This window comes from Heterocephalus glaber, unplaced genomic scaffold, assembly GCF_053883595.1.
Source record: "Heterocephalus glaber isolate CG9 unplaced genomic scaffold, H.glaber_assembly_v1.0 deba00000818, whole genome shotgun sequence".
NCBI lineage: Eukaryota > Metazoa > Chordata > Mammalia > Rodentia > Bathyergidae > Heterocephalus > Heterocephalus glaber.
Window position 1 is genome coordinate 7,730,049 of NW_028258164.1, and position 23,076 is coordinate 7,753,124.

At 51.7% G+C, this 23,076-nt stretch overlaps 3 protein-coding genes across 8 annotated transcripts in view; 2 read left to right on the forward strand and 1 right to left on the reverse strand.

The window, feature by feature from the left end:
• The window catches only part of LOC101717032 (transient receptor potential cation channel subfamily V member 6), a 14,952-nt gene extending 12,783 nt beyond the window's left edge, over nucleotides 1-2,169 (forward strand). For all 3 annotated transcript variants that reach the window (XM_004860515.4, XM_021240933.2, XM_013078011.3), the window contains 2 exons: nucleotides 1,005-1,111; nucleotides 1,459-2,169. In XM_004860515.4, coding sequence (XP_004860572.2) covers nucleotides 1,005-1,111; nucleotides 1,459-1,720 — 369 coding nt within the window. In that variant the 3' untranslated portion in view covers nucleotides 1,721-2,169. The remainder of the gene's footprint in view (nucleotides 1-1,004; nucleotides 1,112-1,458) is intronic.
• Nucleotides 466-17,424, reverse strand: LOC106007508 (ephrin type-B receptor 6). Of its 4 annotated transcripts, XM_087207602.1 has the most exons (19): nucleotides 17,278-17,424; nucleotides 9,980-10,050; nucleotides 9,481-9,681; nucleotides 9,152-9,216; nucleotides 8,146-8,908; nucleotides 7,338-7,493; nucleotides 6,850-7,031; nucleotides 6,681-6,714; nucleotides 6,420-6,544; nucleotides 6,045-6,207; nucleotides 5,384-5,498; nucleotides 5,100-5,152; nucleotides 4,825-4,944; nucleotides 4,458-4,705; nucleotides 4,042-4,215; nucleotides 3,418-3,567; nucleotides 3,004-3,197; nucleotides 2,714-2,869; nucleotides 466-2,607 (listed from the first exon to the last, which is right to left on the reverse strand). In XM_087207602.1, exons 3-19 carry the CDS (start codon nucleotides 9,578-9,580, stop codon nucleotides 2,499-2,501), a joined length of 2,907 nt encoding a protein of 968 aa, XP_087063728.1. In that variant the 5' UTR covers nucleotides 9,581-9,681; nucleotides 9,980-10,050; nucleotides 17,278-17,424; the 3' UTR covers nucleotides 466-2,498. The 4 variants fall into 4 exon arrangements, with proteins under 4 accessions (XP_087063728.1, XP_087063727.1, XP_087063725.1 ...); XM_087207601.1 differs by having other exon boundaries at nucleotides 5,384-5,474; nucleotides 6,681-7,031; XM_087207599.1 differs by having other exon boundaries at nucleotides 6,681-7,031.
• LOC101708490 (uncharacterized) lies at nucleotides 10,202-22,018 on the forward strand. The gene is made up of 3 exons (XM_013078003.2): nucleotides 10,202-10,218; nucleotides 17,271-17,903; nucleotides 21,537-22,018. Exons 1-3 carry the CDS (start codon nucleotides 10,202-10,204, stop codon nucleotides 21,850-21,852), a joined length of 966 nt encoding a protein of 321 aa, XP_012933457.2. The 3' UTR covers nucleotides 21,853-22,018.
• The last annotated feature ends 1,058 nt before the right edge of the window (nucleotides 22,019-23,076 follow it).

The following is a 23,076-nucleotide window of genomic DNA, read 5'->3' on the forward strand; positions in this document are numbered from 1 at the left end:
AAGAACTGGGTAGCATTATCGCCAAGCGTTACTGGAATGTCTAGAAGGAATTCCTCGTGGGAATGAAAAACAAAAAAATGATTTGAGGATGTAGCTCAGTGTGAAGGCCCTGGGTTTAGTCACCAGCGCTACAAAATTTAAGTAAATAACTAATAAGATAAAACCTTAGGATTTTATAGAACAATGAACAAAAATAAAGCTAATGTTGGCTGAAACTGAATCAGTGTATTTTGTTCCAAAGGAGGCTGTGAAGTTGTCTTAGTAATATTTCAGGCTGCAAAATTTGACCCAGAAAAATTGGAAGTGTTAAAAATAATGCCATAAAAACTTCCAATAGTAGCAGAAACTATCTTCAGTCAGATCATCGTGATGGGCATGAAAGACAATTAGATGAATCAAAGCCTTATTTTAAGATATGCTTAGGAAAAATTTATCTCAACAAAAGTAATTTCAGCAAAAGAAAAATGGAAATTCCAAACACTGAAAGGCATTTAATGATGCTGTATAGAAAACAGAATAAAACCTGAGCTGGATCAAAGGAATTTTTTCAGGGCAATATTTTCCTCATGAAATTATATTAGCAATAGGTTTCTACATAGGAGGTTTACACTTACAAATGGTTTTTATGTAGGGTCAGAATATTCTGAGATCTTTTAAGTCTCTTCCTATTTGCTCTGCTTTCCCCCTGTCACCTTGGAGCAAGGCCTCCTGCTCTTCCTGGGAGGGTCTCCTGCATCCCACCTGAACCCCAGGCCTATCCTGCCTCATCTTGTCACTGGCAGAGAACTGTGCGGCTGGAGTCTCATTGACTCTCTCCCCTGGAAAGTCTAAATCTGTTCACCCTACTGTTCCAGATCAGTGCTGCTCTCCACTGTCAGGAAGCCAAAAGCTCCTGAATTTCTTTGCTGTTGCTAAGCTGCTCTCCACCTGCCTGGGATGCCCCACCCTCTTCTCAGTCTGCACCCATCCTCCTGTCTAATGTCCCATTCTGTACCCACATGCAGGTGGTAGCCACCACCGTGATGCTGGAGCGGAAGTTGCCTCGCTGCCTGTGGCCTCGTTCTGGGATCTGTGGGCGCGAATATGGGCTAGGAGACCGCTGGTTCCTTCGGTAAGCAATGGTACTGGGCTGGGCAGTCCTTGCATGACCACCGTGGCATGGTGACCTTTTGCTTGGACAACTCCCTGAACCCCGGGATCCTATGGAAGTCTATGTTCTCCCTAGACCCCGTCCATTGACTGGGCTGCAGATGTTGAGGAAGGTGCCCCTTTAGGAGCTTGGACCCCTCAAAGTGTGCTCAGAGCTGTTTCCTGAGCCTGGTATTCCCCATGCCCACCCCAGCTGCATAGAAGGAGAAAAGCTTATAAAGATGGCATTGGGAGTTGACAGAACACAAGCATTGGTCTAGGCCTCTGCTCCACAATTCCTTCTCTCTCAAGTCTTCTTCTACTCCGCAGAGTGGAAGACAGGCAGGACCTCAACCGGCATCGAATCCGGCACTACGCGCAGGCCTTTCAGCCCCAGGACATAGCCTGCTGTGAGGACTGGGACAAAGACCTCGGGGAAAAATTGTCCTTCCCTTCACCCTCAGTGTCTCGTAGTACCTCCCGTAGCAGCACCAACTGGAAAAGACTTCGGCAAGGAACCCTCCGCAGGGATCTACGGGGCATGATCAACAGGGGCTTGGAAGATGGGGAGGGCTGGGAGTACCAGATCTGAAGGCTCACTAGCTCTTGTAGCATCAAGTCCAAACCAACACAGAAAAAAACAAGGAAAACCTAGGTCTCAACTCCCAGGTCCAGGAGGGAAAAGGGGAGTGGCATGAATGTCAAGGAATGCAAGCCAGAAATAACAGCTCCAGGTCTTCAAAACTCCCTCAGTTGGGGGAAAAGGAAACAGTCTGCAGTCCTCCCTGCATCGAGCATTCCTCACTCTTGTATGGACGTCCGCCTGCACATCAGAGCACTTTAAAGACAGGCTCACCTTCTCAAGCACCTGTCTCAACCCCCTGTCATAAGTGGGAAGGATTCTTTCCCAGGGTGCTCTAGACAAGGGCCAGGCTAGTGGAAGAGAGTGTGGGAGAGGGAGAGAGGTACCACCCCAGGGATGGGGAAGTTGGCCTGAGTCTTGTACCTTCCACTTTTCAATAAAGCCATTTCCTTGTCTTTGCCCTGCCCCTCTTCCGCATTTTTTCGTCTTCTGGCCACCCTGCCTAGAACTCTGACCCTCCTCCAGGGCCTCCCTATCCCCTCCTTGCAGACTGAGGCCTGGACACACTTGAACTTGCAAATTCCCTTCTTTCCCTTTAATGTGGGGGTGGCCAGTAGAGGGGTGGAGGACTGAGGAACACAGTTCCGATTTCGCGAGGGCCAGGTTGAGTGTGGCAGGCATGGAGGTGAGCATGGAGCCTGGCTCACTTCTCACACATCCCTCCTTGGCCCTGCATCCATCTGGGTCCTGGAGATTATCGATGCACAGTTTCTTGCCCAGGCCACATTCACACCTCCACTGAGTCCAACTGCCTTAGATGCTGCTGGAGGAGCTGGATGTTGTACAGCAGTTTCTTCTGGTGGCCAGCCAGGGTGATGCCGAGGGCAGGCAGGTCTCTGGTTGGGGGGCGGGGAGGGGAGTGGATCAGGTCCAAGAACACAAACTCGCCCGCTCACCTGGGGCCCAGAGCATCTGCCCACCCACATGCCTCCCCTTGCTTACTCCAGGCTGAGCTGAGCTACATCACTGAAGGTACAGAGGCTGAACTTCGAGAAGTTATCCTGGTAGCATTCCAGTCCAATGGCTGAAAGCCAGGCCTGAGGCGAGTCCAGACAAGGAAAGTCCAGGACCACAGGGTTCAGGAGGGCCTGGGAAGGTCTAGGGTGAGGAGGGGGAAGCAGGTCAAGGTCAGGTCAAGGTCTCCTCTTCATCTTAGCCCTCTCTCCTCAGCTTTCCTTGGGTTTGCATCTACCCTCCCTGGCTCTCCCAAGCTCAAGCCCCAAGATCCAGACCTGTCCTGCATTCCCCCATCAGCCTGCAGGGAGTCGGGCTTGCGGATCATCTTGTCAAATGCAGCCACCAGCTGGTCAAAGTGAGGCCGCCGGGCACGGTCTTTCTGCCAGGTGTCCAGCATCAGCATATGTAGTCTGGGAGGACAGCCTGGAGGCGGGGGCAGCCGGAACTCCTGCTCTATTGCATTTAGGACCTGGGGATCGGGGGAAGCATAGGATGGTGGGAAGCAACGGCTGGTACCGGGGAGTGTTGGGAGAGGGGGTGGGCGGGAACCAGGTGCAGCATGGGGCAGAAGAGGGAAGACACTCAAAACTATGGACTATGCCAGCCACGAGTTTTAGGAGGGAAATCTTAGAACACATGCGCCTAGGAGGGATGGGGTGGAGAAAGCAGCCCCGGGATCAGGAGCTCACCTCCTGCTCACTCATGTCCCAGTAGGGGCGCTCTCCATAGCTCATCACTTCCCACATGAGGACCCCAAAGCTCCAGACGTCACTGGCTGGCGTGTGCTTTCCGTGTGCGACAACCTCGGGGGCTGACCAGCGGAGCAAAGAGCTTGAGCTCTGAGAGACGGAGCCAAAAGCAAATTAGGCCTCATCTTACCACGAGTCACGTTAACTGAGTCTGCTGTGCTCAGATATGCGTGACGGGGTCACCTCGGGCACCATTGGATGCTCTCACATGAAAGGATGCAGAAGCTGAGGCAGGTAGAATACGAGCTGGTCCCAAGGCCAGGCCCAGAGAGTCAAGACTGGTGCTGAGCTGTGCTGGTCCCGGAGCCTGTGCCTCCTCGGGGTTAGGGAACTGGCAGGAGCTGGTGCTAGAGCTCTGCAGGTCTTCTCCCTCCCTGCTCCCTTCTCTCTGCCTCGGCCTCTGAAATCCTTCAGTTGCCTCTCGCCCCAGCTTCTCTCCCCTCTCAAGCAGGTGAGCCTCCAGTCCCCAGGCACGGAGACTCCGACCCCAGGAACCCACCCCAGGTTCCAGCTCATGCTCCAGCACCTGCAGAGGGATGCTGAGTCCCCAGGCTCCACACTCACCTGAGGACTGCGGCCAAGACGGGCCACCTTGCACACCAGATGGCTGTTCACTAGCACACTTCGGGCAGAGAGTGCACGGTGCACAAAGGCACAGGTGGCCAAGTACTGCATGGCGTCCGCCACTCCCCGCTGCATGGCCACCAGCTGCAGGCTGCTGAACTGGCCCTCTCGCTGCTGAGGGGCAAGGGGCGGAGTTCAGCACCAGGAACGGGAACCTGGACATGCTGCCCAGCACACACTGGCATGAGAGGCAGGTGGGGGCAGATGGCAAATTTGGGAAGCAGAAAATGTCCTGGGAAGGAGGATGAAGCCCACCACGGGAGGTGGCCAAGGTAGAGGACTTTGTCACCTGGAGGAAGGGAGAACCCCAAGCTTTCCTGCCCCCAAGGACCCTCCCCCACCCAGGCTGGACTGACCCTGAGAAAGCTGTCCAGGGGCCCAAGCTCCATGAGCTCCGTCAGCACCATGAAGGGCCGGCTCCTGGTGACCACACCCTCCAGCCGCAGGATGTTGGGGTGCTGGAACTGACCCAGCAGCGCAGCCCGGCCCAGGAAGGGCATCTGCAGGCTCTCAGCACCCCCAGCCCACAGGGCCTGGATGGCCACAGCCTGCTCGGGCTGTCCCTGGGGCTGCAGGCGGCCCCGACGAACTTCTCCAAAGGAGCCTGGGAGAAAGAATGCAGGTTGGGTGGTGTCAGGGGAGCCTGGGCCTAGAGGAGCCCTGGCCAAGGGAGCTGGAGACGGATCCTCAGGCCCTCCCAGGCCCTCCTTGTCCCTGCAGTACCTTCCCCAATGACCTCCTCAATCTTGATATATGCAGGGTCGACTTCTCGGGTGAGTTCTCGGACGGCCTGGCAGGGGTCCTCATACATAGCGGGGTCAATGTAATACTTTACCCCAAGTCCTGCAGGGTAAGGGGACTATGAGAGGGGTGCAATCCCAGGTGCCCACACGCCCCAGGCATGCCCCCTCACCTCCACAAGGCAGCCTCAAAGGCCCCCTCAACCTTGCCCTGCCCAAGTGCCCCAACCCCGTCCAGTTCCCCTTCGCTGCCCCCACCTGGGCTGCTGTACTGCTGTAGCTGTTCCATGTAGCCTGTCCCACGCTGCTTCCTAAGGGACAAACCAGCACCCTGGAAGGATGTCCTTATTTCTGCCCTTTGCTGCCTGCCCCGCCCATCCTGCTAGGCAGACTGCTCCCCAGCCAGGCTCGCGGAAAGGAGGGGACACCACTGAGCCACTCCTCCCCACCTGTGCATTGACAGGGTCTGGGCCATGGGAGAAGGATGTTTTCTAGGACAGGAATGGTGCCAGGGTATTGGGCAAGAACGCCGGGGGCCTCACCGTCGGAAGATGACGGCAAGCACAGTGATAGCCGCCAGCAGGAGGAAGGCCAAGGCCCCCAGGATGGAGCCAATCACCAAAGACAACTTTTCTGGGAGTGGGGAGGACAGCTCACCTGAGGGACAGCACCTGGGTCACAGGGGCCAGGCCTCTCACCCATGAGCGCACACGCACGCCATTGTGCACAGCACCGACATGGCGGCGCGCACACAACGCAAGGTACATGGACATGCAGCACAGACACGAGGACATGCCTACCTCCAACCCCATACACACAGCTACACACACACAGGCACACACCTGAGCTCTACACCACAACCACACACAGGCACACAGGCTGGTACTCTCCCCAAACTCTATGCCACTCTCACACACGCACATATGCACCTGCATACTCAGTCCTTCACTTGTACCCACAACCTGTACAGTCCACATGGACGCCCAGCGCATATTCACGAATAACACACATATCTACACTCACAATTCTCCCACCCTCTCCCCAGAAATCCCCTAAGCTTGAAGATGGGCCCCTAAGGCCAGGGGTCAGCCATAGCACTTGTCCCATACCCTCCTGCCCCAGAGCCTCTGGAGCACACTGGCCAGTCCTGGCCAGTCCTCACCATCCCTCCAGCCGCCCCTGCCTGCCTAGCCCTCCTCTCACCTTGTGGCAGCGTCTGGAAATAGACCTTGCCGCCATAGGGGCCATGGCCAGCAGTGGTCCGTGCTCGCACCTGGAAGCCATAGATGTGGCCAGGGCTCAGCCGTGTCACAGTGGCAGTGTTGGTCTCGCTGGTCAGGGTGAAGGAGTGGGATTCGTCTTCTGCCTGGGGGGCACAGCCACTCACTCTGTCTGGCTGGCTAGGCCTCTGTTGCCCCTTACCCTCAAGGCTCCCCCTCCACCGCTTTCAGTGTTCGGGGCTCTCAAACCCATTCCTGTGCTCCAGGGCCTTGGCATCTCTCTGTGCGTCCCTCAGACACCAGCCCCTGTTGCTCCCTCCAGCCCTGCTGCAGCACCCCTCCCCTTCTTTCTGCCCACCTGATCATAGTATCGGAGTTGATAGTCAAGAATGTTCCCGTTGGCCTGGTCGGGCTGTGGCCAGGACACGGTGATGCTGTTGGCTGCCCGGCTCACTTGGTGTACCACAGGGACTGCAGAGGGGACTGAATTGTAGGGTTGGGGGGGGTATGGAGCTCAGACTATGGATTTGAATGAAGCCCAGATGGGGGGCAGATGTGGAGAAAGGGGGTACTGGGGAGCTGAGGCAAGGTGTCCTCAATGTCGAGGAAAAGGGCTCACCTTCATGGCTGATGCTGACATTGATGGCTGCAGCCTGGGGAGGGTCAGGGCTGAGCTCAGACACACCATTGACAGCCTGCACCTCCAAGATGTAGGGCACGTGTGCTCGGAGCCCCCCAACTAACACTCGACTCTCAGTCAGGCCCCTTTGGCGGGGGTCAAAATGCACCTCATCCCTGCATCGGCGACATATGCTGCCACTGCTAGGCGCCTGAGGGCCTCCACACTCCTTGCACACAACGTTGAAGAGAAGGTCTCCTCGTCCCCCAAGCTCCTGTGGCAGGCGCCAGTGCAGCATGAGCACAGAGCCTTGCACCTCAAACCAAAGCTCCCTGGGAGCCGAGGGAGGTCCTGGGGGGAAGAGGGTGTGGCAAGGGCAAAGCCAAGAAGGCAGGAGTGGTGGGAGGAGGTGATCGAGGAAAGAAGCTCAGGAGGGTAGATGGCCCAGAGGGAGGAGACAGAAGAGCAGGAAGGAGAGGCAGAAAGCAGAGGAGGCAAGAGGGAAAAGGGAGGTAGAGGGAGGGCAGGGAAGAAAGGAAACCAAGGAAACAGGAGAAAGACAAGTCAAGTTCAAATGCTACACCCCCAGTGTTGTGTAACCCCAACTTCCCCTCCCACCCCCAGGTCTTTTCCATGCTGGGCTAGTGGGGGACTCACCAGTGCAGGGAGCCTCTGGTGGGTCAGAGCTGGCCCTGTAGAAGCCCAGAAGGCAGGGGCATATGGGGGCTGCAGGGTCAGAGGCCTGGCTTCGGGCAGGGCATGGTGAGCAGGGGGCATTCCCAGCTGAGGCCTTATAGGTCCCCGCAGGACAGGCTGAGGAGCCAGAGGGAAAGGGGGCATCACACTCACGGCACCCAGCCACCCTGAGCTCCCAATGCACCTGCACACAGACCTCTGCTCCCCAGAGTGGATCCTCTTTCCCTCCTGAGACCGAACCCCGTCCCCCATGCCCATCTCTTCCCAGGAGCAGAGAGGTATCCTGTGTCACTGGGACAGAAAGGAGGCTTGTGGGGGCTGTAGGCAGGGCCAGCCCAGCTGTGGGTGTCCCGGGCTGGGTTGCATAACCTCCTTCTGCAGTCAGTCTTCTTAGCCATTTCCACTGCTGCCTCTGCCTGCTTCCCAGCCACATGGCCCTCCAGGGAACCCTGCTCAACCAGGTGGCAAAAGGCGACAGAGGATCCTAACCAATAACCTAGGAGCTTAACTTTTAGTTGCCATCACTTCTTAGCTTGTAACCCCGGGATTCTTAGTGATTGCTGTGGAAGGATCCAGAAGATTCCAGATAATTTCAGATGAGTGGGCATTTGTGTGCCTCAGAAAATAAAATTGGGGAACACAGGTCCTTTTTGCAGATGGGGTATTTCTGAATTTGGGGGACAAAATGAAGCTTGGGGTGTTCAGGAGAGGAAGGCAAGGTCAGCGGCAGGTGAGAAGTGCTAGGCAGATGCCAGGAAATGGCTCTCACCTTGGCAGGCCTTGTCTCCACGTGCAGGCTGGTGTCCTGGCTGGCAGCGGCAGCCCCCGACGGCCACCATCCACTTGCCTTCTCCATTGCAGTGCAGCCTGGGGGGGCTGCCCCCAGCCTGGCCCCCCACGCCATCCTCCTCTGGCTCTGCGTGAGCCACACAGGTGCCCACAGCTGCCACCAGGGAAGCTCCCCCAGCCCCACTGGCCTGCGTCTCAGGAAAGGAGGAGAAGGCCCGCAGCACGGGGGCACAGGTGTAGGAGAAGAGCTTCACGGCCACCAGGGCCAGGCAGGCCCCTGTGTCCTGGAAGGCCACGTAGAAGCCACGCTGGGTAAGAGGGCCAAAGCTTCGCTCCTTGACATTCAGCCGCAGCCCGGCCCGCTGCCCAGTCCTGTGGAGACCCACAGCCCATGCGGAGGAGGAGGAGGAGGCAGGGAAGCTCTCATCGGCTGCGATGGTGTCCACCTTGGTCCACTGCTTGAGGTGCCAGGCAGAGCTTCTGTCAGGACTGTCAGGCTCCTCAGCCTGGCGGTAGTAGAGGGTGAAGGTCTCCCTGCAGGTGCCCCCGCTCACGCCCAGGCTGGCGCAGGCCCGCACGGAGAAGTGGAGTCTGATGTGCACCCTCTGGGCCCCTCGCCGCTCCACGAAGTGCGTCTGCAGCCAGTTGTCCTGCCCGGTGCCTGCAGGGGCCCCTGCCACGTGGCAAGCCTCGAAGGTCCGAGTTAGGCGGCGCTGGTCATCCAGCACGCTCACCTCATCCCACTGCAGGGGCCGGAAGAAGGTTAGCTGCTGGGCTGTGCAGGGAGGTCGGGTGACAATGAAGGGACCTGTCTACTCTATGGAGAGTAAATTCATGACAGTTAAGGCAAACAGGGGAGACCCTGAGATCCTGTTCTTCCAGAGAGCGGGAGTCCGAGCCTACCTAAGTACTCAGAGCTTCCTGCCTGAACCCTTCATTTAAAGACCGTGGAGAGGGACAGGGCTCCGACTGAAGAGCGGACTCACCCCACCTGGTGGGTAGGTGAGCCAGCCAATCTCAGAGGTCTCTCCTGTGGTGTCCAGCAGCACCTCTGCCAGAGAGAAAGGGACACAGTGCCAAAGCAGCCATCCACCCCAAGGTCACCCAAAGAATGTCTCTCCCTGGTCCATTTCACTTGGCAGCGAAAGCTCAGCTGCTGTCCGAAACCTGTCTCTGAAATACCTGGCATAGGTCCCTCATGATCCCCGTGATCCCCCTCTTTAATGTCTGCACTCTTTTCTACCTCTTGGAGCCCTCCCCCTGCACACATCTGTCTCCCCTGGCAGGTGGGTGTATCCCACCTCCTCCTCCTTACCTTCCAGAGCCAGCACTGAGGGCCCCAGGATCAAGACCCACAGGCTGCACACCATGCCCACCACTCTGATCCTCCAATTTGCAGCGCTCTTAGTAGCCATGGGACATCTTCAGGGCTCCCACGATTACCCTGGACACCACCCTGCTTCCAGGTGGGGCTGTGGCTTTCACAGGTCTGGGGATCTACAGCCACTCTTGCTTCCTGGGGAGACATGCAGGGCCAGAAGAGGCAGGAAGGAGGAAATGCATTTTCATGTCCAGTCCAGATACTCAGATCTGGTGCTGTGTCCCCTCCCACAGCTCTCAAACTGCCCAGTCACCAACCTTGGGCCAGGAGCATCAGGGAGACAGGGTCTCTCCTGAGTATGCTGTGCAAATTCCACTGTCCTGGAGCAACACATGCCAGGCCACTTCCCACTCCCTGTGTGACGGTGACTCTGTGTGATCCTCTCTCCTGGCCTCCTTCTTAAAGAGGAGCCCAGGGAACTCTGGCTCCTTACCTCTTTCTTCTGGAAGGAGTGATTCCAGCTCTTTCTCTTCATTTACTCTCCTTCCTTCCTCTAGCAGATACCTGTGTGGAAGTTAAAAAAAAATTCCTCGCATCAGAGTCAGGGGGGAGGCGGCTGCTCTGTGCTCACTGACACACAGATTCTCCCAGTGTCCCTGCCTGCCACCCTGGATGCTCTGGACAATGCAGCCAGGCAGTGGGATGAGAGTGGAGCATGAAGAAGGCTGTCGGGTAAGAAGGGAGGGAAGGGAGGGGAACAGATATAAAAGGAACACAGGCATAAAGCTTCTGAAAGATGAGTGAGGAAAGAGCTATGTAGGTCTGGAAGACATTCTTTAAGAAAGGTCCTCTCCCCCACGGGACTCGTTCTTTCCTGTGGCTTACAGAAAAATAAGCGTATGGCTTGAACCCATGAAAAGATGCTTCTTGTGTGCTCACAATTGAAGGAAGGCATATGAAAACAACCGTGGAGATTGGAGTAGTAGCGCCTGCCTGGAATCCCTGCCCTCTGGCATGCTGAGGCAGAAGGATTGAATGTTTGAGCCCAACCTGACTTGGCAACTTAGAGACAACCTACCTCAAAATAAGGGTTGAGCTTTTAGCTTAATGTGAAGGCCCCGTGTTCAGTCCCCAGTAACACAAACCCCAAAGCAAAAACAAAACTGTGGCATGCACATTGTTATATAATCAATGTTGGTGCCCCTGTCCTTAATTCCTGGGTAGAAATCTTGACCCTGTATTGATGGAATTAAGAGGTAGAGGCTTGGGAAATAATTAAGTGCTGTTCCCTTATTAATGGGATTAATGGTCTTATAAAAGAGATCCCAAATGGCTTCCTAAACCTCTTTCTAACCTCCTGAGACTACAGGGAAAAGAGCACAGTTGCAACTGGAAAGAGGGCCTGCACCCAAATCCAAATACTCTGGCACCCTGATCCTGGGCCAGCCTCCAGGGTGGTGAAAAATACATGTCTATGGGTTACAGCCCACCCAGTCTATGGCACTTTGCTACTGCAGCCTAAATTGACTCAGATATCATTTTACCTATGACACTGAGAATACATACTTTGTGTTGGACAAAGTATCAGCAATGGAGTCATCTGGCTACACTGGGTTTATGAGTTCTCAGAGGGGCACTGGTGTTGGAGAACAACTGCCAATCCTTGTCTGGGAGCTCGACCTCTGAGACACTGTACAGGGACCCTAACTTTTACCAGTTTGCATAGAAGTGTGAACAAGGGTACTCATGCGAATTGTTTATAAGGGAAAAGACTGCAAACTAACTGTTCATCCACAGACTGATGTCAAGAAATGATGGCACATCCTTGATGAGGATGGTTATGAATAGGTTATGAGCTGAAAGAAAATCATTTCTGGGAGTAGTGCTAAGTGCAGGACAGTTTACAGTAAGCGCCCATTTGTTATCTGAAGAGCAAACATATACATATATGTGGAAGTGCACTTATGGAGGAACATGGGCAACTTGGTAAGAAAGCAAAGGAAGAGGAATGGGGACCACAGCTAGGGAGAATTAACTTTCCTTGTATTCTCTTGAATTTTACATTTAATATCTTGCATGTGCAGTATCCTTTCAACCACCTCATTACTTAAAATTCCCTGTAAGAGTGTAGATATCAACTTCTTAGTACAATGAACACAAATAGTATTTATGCCCTCAGAGCAATTTCTTTGAACTAAACACAGCTTCCCACTTAGGAAAGCTTCTGAGCTGCAGGAGGTGCAGCATTGTACCCAGGAGTCTAGGAGCAGAGACATGGCTGCCTCCAGGGTCACAGCCAAGATCCACAGGCCAGCACCTGCTCTGCCTGCTGATCTAGATGGCAGCTGCGCTCCCTCTCTCCTTGCAGCTGAGTCTCCAGAGCCTGTGTGTGTTTCATGAACAGAAGCATCAGAATCCATATATTTCTGTCTGATAGGCATGTTGTCCACATTGCTCAAGAAAGGACTGGAACCAAAACAAAAACAAAAGACAAAAGCAGCCAGTTGGAAGGGGAGTTGCAAGCTGCATTTATGTGGTCCTGTGAGCTGCAGTGCTGTGGAAAAGTACACATTTCTCAATGAAACTGAAATTGAACTATGAGACTACGTTTAACTGAGATCAATAAGAAAATCGCAATTTGATTCCTAATAATCTGGTAAACTTGTATATGTTCTAAGTGAAAGCTTTCAAGCCAGGTGTGGTGGCTCATGCTTGCAATCCCAGCAGTGGAGAGGCCAAGACAGCAGATCGAAAATTCTAGCCCAGACTGAGTAACTCAGCAACTTTATTGAGATCTTGCCTCAAAATTAAAAACAAAATTTAAACAGGGCTTAGGATGTACCTTAGTGTAAAAATCCTGCTTTCAAGTACCTAGTACCACAAAAAATGAACAACAACAACAAAAAACAGTCTGGTCTCTATGAAGCTACCATGGAGAGTCACCTTAGTATCTGGCTTTTGTATGTATATGGGGCATCCACCAACCAGCCTCTGACATTTGCCTCTCCAACTTCTGACAGTCTTTGTGTAAAATGGAGAGTATAATCACAGCCTCTGACAGCAAGTAGGAAGCAGTTGCTTATAGCAAACACTTTCTAAGAAATGGAGATTTTTGCAAATACTGCCCTCAAAGCTGCTAGGATCATTCACAAATTAAATAAAGGCTTCAGAGAAGAAAGGGAGATCCTGAAGGAAGGAGCATGCATCACTTCCTTAACTCCTGTGGCTGCTGCCATTTCTAACAACTGTTTGCTAAAGTAATTCAAGTTGTGGATTCGGCCCCCAAACTCTAAGTGCTGGACACCCCAAAGGTAACTAGATCTTGTCCACAGTCACAATCTTTAGGAACACTGTTATCAAAATGAGAAAATGCCAGCATCAAGATCTTAAACAATGAAATCTATTTTACTATTTGCTCAGAAGATGTTCTTTAAAATAGACTCTTTTGGGCAAATGGGAATGCATTCTATAATCTGCACAAAGAAGGAACAATAAGCTCTGTGTCTTCCGAAACTTACCAACTAGATAATCATGGAGGGGGAACAATAAATATTTTGGTAACATCTTAACAATTTTTGTGTGTATTTGAAAGGCAGCAAAACAAGATAAAAAAATTCATCACAGACAATGTCCATTGTGCAATGCGAAACATTCTAACCAATGTGGAATGGCAGAATATTTGCTCTGATGACCCACAATTCAAGTCACACAGTAGCTTGTGGCTGCAGTAGGTAAGCCTGTGTGGCCTTAGCATGCATCTCAATGACAGCATGAAGCTGGCTTCTCTCCAGAAAAATTCAGAAAAGAGCAAAAGCAATTATGACATATGTGGAGCCATGCAGATTATTTTGAAACTTCTGTCATCAAGAAGAATCCAAAAGAAAAGAAGGAAATGGAGACAACCACTTGAGTAATTTTTTTTGAAATTTTGCTAAGAACAAAGATATTCATTAAAGAGAAATAGTTGAGATGTTAAAGTGCCCAGAAGTATATTTTAATGTTTGATGGAGCCTCTTACATTCAGTTGCAGAATGTTGAAGGTTAAAAGCACATTTTTTCAGGAAAAAAAAAATTGTTGCTGAATTGGACTAAGGAATTAGGTCAGTTCCTGCTTATCTAACAAACAAGATAAATTAAACTCTTTTATTTTTCAACATAAAAAGAATCTGAGTGTATCTCTATTGCAAGAATAAAATTAAGGAAAGAGGAAACTTTAAGATATGGAATAAATTGCTGTCAACTAATTCACACCACTGCAGATTCTTCTGAAGCAAGTGTCAAAGGTAAAAAAACAAGCGATAAGAACATGACTGATCCACCTGCCTGGAATACTAAACAAGCAGCGCTTAGCCTGACTTCCACAGGGCCTGCAGTGGCTGTGGACCGGGAACATCTTCTGCACTCATCCACGAGAGCGTCCTGGGCACAGCAAGCATGGGAAGAGGCCTCTACAAGGTCGGGCTCCTCCCTCCTCCCTTTTCCTCCTCCCCCTCCTCCTCCTCTTCCTCCTCCTCCTTCTCTTCTTCCTCCTCAGAGGCTGCTTGGGATTCCTCTATCTGTTCAGCTCATGGGGGCAGCTGTTCAGTGTTGAGAAATCTTTGAGCACGAGAAACTGCTGAAGACTGATCACAATCAGGAAAACATACACATTGCACATGCATATGAGGCTTTAAAAATATAAAAAGCCCAAAGCAGCAGAAATGTGGATGTGAACTGACAACACAGAATATGAAACTGATTAGATGAAGTTTCAAATGACAAAAATTGCATTCTATGATTTCCTATTTTTTCTCTTCTTTTCTGGATATGCCATTTTCTTTCTGAGACAATGGAGACACTAGATCCACAAGCTGCTACACTTCTTTGCTTGCAAAACTAAGACAGATTTTAGTCATCAAGGCAGAATTTTGCTTTCAAAAACTGGCACACAATAAACATTAGTAGAATCTTGGGCTATGAAGTATGTTTTCTATGAAAATGGAGGGTATAAAAGTAAATCAAATTAATAAATCGGGATAACTTTTTAATTTTTTTTTCTTTTTTGGTAGCAGGGATCAAACTCAGGACCTTGTGCTTGCCAGGTAGGTGCAGTGCCACTGAGCCACATCCCTGGCCCATATAATTTTTAAATTTTTTAAAAATTAATCAATGTAAGCCAAATCAGCTTAGAGGAAAGTAAGACAGAGATCGATCTGGTAATTAAAGTTGGTCACTGTGGGAGGCAGCAATGCAGGATGATAGGTGGGAATCGTTCAGCTCTGTCTCACACAGACTTCAGTTGTTTTTCTTGCTATTATATTAATAGGCATACTTTATTTTTACAGATACAACAAAATCTAAACAAAAAACTGAGATGTTTTTAAAACCTAGACAAATACAGTGTAGGTTTGCATTTCCGCCCCTCTTCTTGGCCCTCTAAAGGGTAAGGACGTTCACCTGCAAGAGGAAAGCAGACATGAAGGGATGGTAGAAGTGGAGAGTGAACGAGCAGAGAGACAGCAATAAAAGCAAAGTAACCGTTATCCCTGGACGTTCCTGAAGCTTCTCTCCCAAGCTCCAATTCTCATGCTTCTCTGCCACCACGTCACGCAAAGGACTGGAGCACAAAGACACAGAGGGGAACAGAGGGGCTGGGCATCAGCACAGGTGAGGGCACCATGGAGTCAAAGGCCAGACAGAAACTGAGGCAAGGCCTGCAGCAGTCCAGGGGAGAGGGAGCATCCGCAGGGCAAAGGGGCCAAGGGTTTGGTGTCTGCTGTGGGTGCTGGCCTGGTTCTCACACCTGTTCCCTGCAGGGTCAGCGTGGGAGGGCTCAGCACCAGGGCCCTGTCCTCTGTCCTGGTCTGCAGCTGTTGAACTCCCAGGAAATTCCAAGGTAATCCTTGCTCAGCTGAACACTGCAGCCTCCTCCCTCTAATCTGCACTCTGGAGATCCTCTCCCAGCTCTCTCCTGCTCTGGCCTTTTGCCTTGAAAAGGAGCCCAACAGCCTGTGAGGCAGCATCCAGGACAGGCAGGGAGGAGGTGGCTCTCCTCTGGCTCTTGCTCCCCTGCTGCCCAAGTGAAGAAGCTCATTTGTGGATGACCCAGCAGAGGAGTCCTGTGTCCCCTGAGGCCTCCCACCTGTGACAATGTCCCCAGGAACATCCATGCACACACATGTGCTTCCCACTCCCAGGCTGCAGGGAGGCAAGGCTTTTAAGATGCAGGCAGTGTCTGGCTCTAGCCACGGAGAAGGAGCCAGACAGCCACGTAGAATGAGTTATACTGATTGGGCACTGACAGGGGACACGCAGGGCCCTGGAAAAGGGCACGAGGAGGGGGTGGGACAAGTGGCAAGTGTGTGTGAGGGAAGAGCATTGAAAGGTATCGGGGAAAGGCCCTGAGTGCCAGGAGCAGCACTGTTCTGGCTGTGCCTGAGGATGTGTCCAGGCAGAGCGTGGAAGGGAGTGTGTGTGAGGGCCACAGCAGGAGCTGCCTGTGGAAGGGAGTGTCTGTGTGTGCCAGGACATGTCGCTAGGGCTGGCTCGGCGGGGGTCCATGAACTCCTGTGCCTTGCTGCATCTGCCTGGCTATGAGCTTGGGAGATGCCTCTGCAGAAGTGTGTGAGCTGAGAGAGGGAGCACAGCAAACCTACTGCCCCAGGTGCTGCCATTCCCCATCCACCTGGAGGGGCAGCAGGGCATGGGGTCCAGGGTCTAGGCCCAGGGGCCAGGAGGGGCTGAGGGGCTGGGAGCTCTGCTGTCCCAGAGGAGGAGCCTGCCTTTCCCATGCTCAGCCATCCTGGCCTATTGCTCCCACATCCGGGTAACTCCATGGTCATGCCCAGCCAACTCCTTGCACACTGACTGGATCAACAGGCTCCAAAGCAGTCCTGCACCCTGGGTTACTGGATGGGAACACAGGAACCCATGATAGTCTTCCTTTAAGGGAAAAAGTCTATTGCTCAGAAAGGAGCCTTGCTCCTCTGAGCAGCACTCAACCCCTCAGTGCCCAGCACTCTGGCAGCTTCCCGGGCTGTGAGCAGCCCCCTGCTCCTTCCCAGAGACCCTCAGGGCAGAAGCGCCTTCTCCCCTTCAGAAGCCTGAGTCAAGTGCTCCTGGTGCTGGAGGGCCTGAGCTAACTGATTGGGAACAGGCCTGACAGCTCTCCTCCGTGGGCACTTCCAGGGACATTACCACATCAGCCATGCTGGGCCCATGCCAGCTCCCCAGGGATGGGAGGAGAGAGGGTGCCAGACGGCCAAGACGGTGGGTGGAAGTGGGGAGCAGGCAGGGCCAAGCACCCAAAAACAGAGAGGGCAAGGGCAGGACAGGCAGGAGACTCTGGTTACACCTCCGGGCTAAAGCTGAGAAGCAGGACCCAAACCTCCACTTCCAAGACTTTAATGTGGTCCAGGCTGGGGGCCAGGGATGCTGTGAGGAGCTGCAAGCAGGTGTGCATGGGCCTCCTGGCTCCTCCCAGCTCCAAGGGGATTGGAGAGATGCCACTGGAGTCAGAGGGATGGCAATCCCCTGCAGGACAACAGGAGGCCTGCCTCTGAGAGGGGCTCTCACCACCAGATCAGGACCCCCTAGCCAGAGCAAAAGGGAGGTCTCTAAAAATGGGATGGAAGGGTAGTGGGGCATAATGAGGGATTCCTGGGCCAGTTCCTGAAGCTCCTGGCCTGGAGAGCAACCTCAGTACTCCCAGGAGGCGCCCCAGGGGGTGCAGAGGCCCGGAGGGAGGGCTCCTCTACTTTGTGAACCTTAAGCTCTCTGCACGTCATCCCGTGACCCCACCCCAGAGCTTACCTTCCCACAGGCCTAAAGCTCCGCGGTCTGAGCCCCTGGAGGTCTGCGGTGGAGCTGCGACTCCCAGAGCTCGCGGGGGCTCCGCGTGTCCTCTTGGGTCCGGGGATCCTGCTTGGCTGCGGCACGCGTCTGCTTGGTGCGGGGACTCTAAGATTCCAGGAGGACACGGGGTTGGCGCTGGGGATCCTGCGGGGCCAGTGTCGCGATTGCAGTCGCAGAGCTGGGTCTCGGGCTCCCGCCTGCAGCTCCGGAGCGGCGCTGGAGCGAGAGCCGCCCGGCCAGCCCCTCCTCGTCCTCTCCCAGCCCTGCCCGCCCCTCGCCCCTCAGCCGCCCTCTCTGTCCCCTCCTCCGGGAGCCGAGCCCGCCCTTCAGCCTAGGCGGCGCGGGAGACGCGGGGACGGGAGGGGGCGGCTCCCTGGGTGCTGGCCTGGAGGGACGCGCCGAGGCCGCAAGCCGCCGCCGGGGCAGAGGCGCATGGCCCAGGTTGGCCCCGGCCCAGGGCCTCGGGCTCTGCCGCTGTCCTGGCCTGGCGGGCAGAGCCAGACGCACAGCCCGCGCCTCCCCACCTTCTGGGCTCTAACTCCGGGAACTGAAGCAGTGGGACTCCTGCTCAGGTTTGCTCTAAGGTGGGCGTGAACTGAGGAAAAGAAGAAGAAAGAAAAGCGATGGGGGCGAGACCAACAAATCTTGGGGTGTGGGCCGGGTGCGGGGAGGTCAGGCAGCCCCAGAGTCGGGCGCAGGGTCGTAAAGCGTCCCTGCGCAGCACTCAGACTCCCCTGCCTGCTCCAGCCTGGATCTGGGTCAGCGCTGGGGCTTCTGACTGGAACCTCCCTCCCTCCACCCTGCTCAAGGGAAGGGAACCCAGCCTGGAAAGGGGAGGTCCCCATGTGCCTGGTCTAGCTGGCTTTGGCAAGTCCCTGTACCTCCGGGTTCCTCCTTCCTGCCCGCGCTGCAAGGGATAGCCCCCCCCCCCCGCCCCCCGATGATGAGAGGCAGTGGAAAGTACGCTCAGGTGGTGCCTGGAGCTAGGGCTGAGCAGTCCAAGGAGGAAAAATATTAGCGCCCACCCTCCACCTTCTCTCCAGCTCAGGACTGGACTGGCCGGGGCGGGCGGGGCGGGGGGGGGGGGTCTATTGTTTGGTCTGCGTGACTGGCTGGGGCCTTCCCTGAAGTGTTGCTACCGCCTGCTGGCTCTGTCTGGGAACGCAGGCCCCCGGTGGAAATCCTTCTGTCCCCTTTCTTCCCCCTTATCGCCAGTCCCATCTTACTCTCCTGCTGCTTTGACTTGCTCAGAGACAGGCTTGTGAAAGCACTGGCTCCAAAGGTTCCTCACAACTCAGCTGGTGCTTAGGAGCATTTAGAAACCAGGGACATTGTGAAAGAGATCTATGAGCCAAGGAGCACAAGAAACAAAACAGTGCAACTCATCGGAAGGCGCCCTGGGAGATCAACAGGCTTTAATGAATTGACTGAATGAGATAGAAAGATAAAGGCTATTGAATGAGTCCCCACTTGGCCAGAGGGCTGCTCACTGCTAATGTGGGGGAGTCAATTAGTGAGCCCAATGCAGTTTAATGATTCTGCATTTGGATCGCACTCATAATTCCTATTGTACCTATGGGTCTAACTCTTGGGTTTTTCCATTTGCTATGAGGCTCTGTGGTAGAGCACTGTCCTCATTTTCTAACCAGCGGGCAGTCAAGCCCTGGAAGTCTTGTCGCAAAAGCCTGAAGTTACATTGTATGCTGTAGCACGTAACTCTGGTTATGTATTTCTACACACAAACATGCACAAATTGGGTTGAACCCAGGACCTGGAACATGCTAAGCAAGCCCTCCACTCCTCCAGCCCTTCCTGGATGTAGAACAATATGCTTGAATTGCTAGAAATCTGTGGGTATTTTGAAATTTTTAAGAAACATAATAAAGCACAAAATTAAATTGGACTGAAATAAAAGTTCCAAACTAAAAAATTGATATATCTTCATAAACCCAGAAATTCCAGTAGTAACGTGCAACTTATAATTTGTAGGTTCTACTGTAAAAACAGCTGTAGTTTTCTATTGTATGCTGCTTCTCATATCAGATAAAGATAATATGAAAGTAAGGTTTTCTTGCCAAGGCTTATGTAATTAGTTATTTTTATCCTGTTAATAACATTTGAGAGACATCTAGTTTGCAAAGAAAATGCCATTTCACTCAGGATGCAAAGGGGTTTAATTTGTGATCACAATTGGCCTCCTAGCCTAATCTGTGTTGTCAAACCAAGTTTTCATGGTAGGTGGAAAGCAGGGAATGCACTATTGAATTGTGCTGCAATCTACAGCTATGGGAAATAAAAGGAATGAATCCTTTTCCATAGTTAAGTAAAGAGCTTGACTATAATTTATTCAACGCCTGGCACATTTCAGGTGCTTGGAAATGTTTTTAAAGGAATAAAATATAATATTTAAATTAGTCCAGGGCCCAAAGGCAGGAGTTTATAAACTTTGTTCCTCACAGAATTCAGTATTTCCAGTACATACAATCTGGAAAGGAAATTAGGGAGCAAAAGTCTCTCCTGAGCAGAAAACTCCATGTAGGGTGTGATGATTCCTTAATTGGTTCTTCCTCTTTTCTTTTTATCTCTGTGTTTGCCTCCTTGGACTTTGCTTGCTCCAGTATCTATTACTCCCTAAGGATATCCAATTTTCTTCTTCCTTATTTCCCCCTTAGAACAGCTGAACCAAATTAATGTTATTAACTTTACAAGAAATTTCAGGGATAAGAAATCCAGCAAAAAAGCAATAGAAGAATTTCCTGGCTTACAGATCTCATTTCAAGACCTAAGTGACAGCTCCCTGGGTGGACCTCACATGGGATCAGGCTCCTCTGGGCTGTCTTAGGGTTCTTGGGTCTCTAGATATGATCTCACTTCCCAAAGCTGGAGTCTGGTGCCTTACCAATATTTCACCAATAAAAGTGTCAATAGTCATTTATTTATGTTATGAAACTGTTTTGTTCCCTGTTCAGAAACTTCTAGAGTCTTCTGTGGATCTACTTAGTTTAAAGAGAAAGCTAGCTTGGGACTTATTTATGAGCCCGCAGTGACTGAGACTCTGGGTGGTGGTCTTCAACATTTACCATCACAATCTCACATGTGATATCACCTTAGCCAGACCTTAGCAAATGGGCATCCAGAGGTATCTGTGCACAGGGAGGAAACAGTTCTCCTCTCAGAGCAGAGTATTTCCCAGGGTTGACTGCAGAGGCATGGAACAGAAAAGCTGTACAATGTTAGTTTAGATATATTAGGTAATCCAGGGATGCTACAAAGGCCCCAGGTCCACCAGAGTCCATCTTTAGGTTAAGACCTGTTTTCGGATTCCCAGAATATGAGCCTGAGCTCTAGTTATGATGTTTATTAACTTCAGGGAAAGTAAAGAAGGGAACAGGATTAAGGAGATACATCAGTTGAGTTCGCTATTTCAAGAACCTTTGGGGAAACTCCACCCAGTGACTTCTGTCTAATATCATTGGCCAGGACTGTGTCATATGACCACTCTACCTATAAGAAACTGGAATTCTGTGCTGCATGAAACAAGATGAAAGCCCTATAGAATGAGGGGAGAAGAAAAAGAGTATTGGACAGGTAATCAACAGGCAGGCCACAAAAGAAATAAAATGCTGAGTTATCTAAATCTTTTCCTGCTGTCAGCAAAGATGGAGGCTTTTTATGGGACATGCTGATTTTTTCCTCCAAAATATCATCTTTAATGTATACTTTTAATGTTTGAAGATGACTCCCTGGGAGTTAGTGAAGTGCTAGGAGCCTTCTCTCACTAAAATAAATGTGATTCCCCTCCCAAAAGAAAAGTGACAAATCCTGTGCAGTTCTTCATAGAAACAATGAGGTGAAAACATTCGTGATTTTAATAAGATTTGGTGCAGGCCCGTGTGCAGAGAAAGACAGATACATGCTCCACGTCACCTTCTGCTTCTTTCCTTGTCTTTGTCTTCTCCCTTCCGGCCCAGAGAGGAGAAGGTTGATGGTTACATGGAACTGGTGGTCCCAAGGCTCTTCCAGGCAGTGCGGTGTTCTTCTGGTGCTGTGATCCGGGTAGTGCAACCTGAACTCATCCACCTCCCCCAGGCAGAAGGGGGTGGCTGCGTTTTTGCAGGCTCTACCTTCCAGCTGTAGGTGTAGCAGTAATATTTCCCGCGGAAAAGGCTCCTTGTCAATCTTTGGTCTGAGCTTACCCCTTTCTCTCTACATTTCAGTGAGCTCGAGAATCTATTGCTTCAGAACTCTCAGTACCATGAAGTCAGTGGAATGATCACTGTCAAGAATGAGTGCGCAACAGGGGAGCAAATGACATCATTCATCTCTGGCACAGTGGGAATGAGTGGAGATGGACGTGGTCAAGGAACATTTCTTCACTCCATGCTCTTAATAATTGAGAAACACATGGGGATACTGTTTCTAACCCTAACTACTGAAACAACAGGTGGACCTGGAAGTCATTCAAGAACTGAGATAAGCACAGCTTCTTTCATAAATGACCGGGGAGGTGAAAGTCTAGAAAATAAACAGTGAACTTCTCACTTTGAAATAGCAATAATTATAGAGTAATAAATATCAAATACATAAGAGAAAAAAGACAAAATTAAAGACATTTGTTGCATTACATGAAAAAAGCCATGAGACAAAAAAATGTAGAGATTTTGACTTCTTCTAAATAAAGTTGATAAGCAAGCATTAATGCTTTCCCCTCTGTACCTTCTGTAGTCACACACAAATGGACCCACCCCAAACACACACACACACTCAGAGTTTACTTTTAACAAGAGTTGAAGCCATACACATTCGTGTTTGCATTTGGAAACACAGACTGGGGAGAGCATAAGGGAGGAACATCTCAGGGGTTTCCAGAAGCAAAGTGGATCATGGCTCAGCTGAGCAGCTCCTCAAAAGCCACTCCCAGCTGTGCTCCAGTCTGCCCCACTGTGAAGGCTAAACTGCTAATTGCTTTCCTTCCCTTTCTTGCAGTAAAGTGTAGGTATAAGACCTAATTCTGGGTCATGCGGAGTACATGGAAATCTGCTGGGGTGTCTGTGAGAGAACTTTTGGGTCTCTGATGAAAGGACACATATTTGCCTGGCGTGGCCTGGTGCCCACTGTTGCTTTATCATAGTCACTTAGACATTGCACTGATTCTTGTCAATGCCAGAGCAAACTTAGTAGCTGAAGACAATACAGATCTGTTATCTCACCATCCTGGGTGTCAGAAGACTGAGACAGGACTCACCTGATGGAAACCAAGGGGTAGGCAGTGCTCAGTTCCATAGAGTTTCCAGAGAGAATCTAATTCTTTGCATCTCACTGTGCGGGCTCTAGAAGCCACCACATTCCTTACCTCTTGGCCCTTTCCTCTGTGTTCAAAGCCAGCAATGCTAGAATGAGTCCTCCTACCACCATCCAGGGACTCTGGCTTGCTTTTCCACTTTAATGACCCTTGGAGTTAGAAGGATCCCACCTGGATAATCAGGATAATGTCCCCATATGGAGTGGGCTGGTTGCTAACTGCAGTCCCCTTCCCATGTAAACTCACAGCAGGCCCCAAGGAGTGGCATGTGGACTTTCTTGGGGACCAATCCTCTGCCTTCCCATAGATGCTATGACGGATGGGAGCAGCAGCACCACATTGGCGTCTGCACCCAAATCGTCACCTACAGAGCTGCAGACTTCTTGTTACAGGAGAAAAATAAATACCTGTGATTGTGATTTTTATTGCCTGTGAGTGGATACATCTCTAATTCA

Excerpts from the sequence above, each read along its gene's own strand:
- LOC106007508 (XM_087207599.1), bottom strand. The coding sequence starts at position 9,580 with ATGGCTACTAAGAGCGCTGCAAATTGGAGGATCAGAGTGGTGGGCATG. Across the intron at positions 4,216-4,457 it reads CCCTGGACAGCTTTCTCAGG|CAGCGAGAGGGCCAGTTCAG; the intron begins GTCAGTCCAGCC and ends CTTGCCCCTCAG. Across the intron at positions 2,870-3,003 it reads GATGGGGGAATGCAGGACAG|ACCTTCCCAGGCCCTCCTGA; the intron begins GTCTGGATCTTG and ends TCCTCACCCTAG.
- LOC101708490 (XM_013078003.2), top strand. Across the intron at positions 17,904-21,536 it reads CTGCTCAGGTTTGCTCTAAG|TGAGCTCGAGAATCTATTGC; the intron begins GTGGGCGTGAAC and ends TCTACATTTCAG.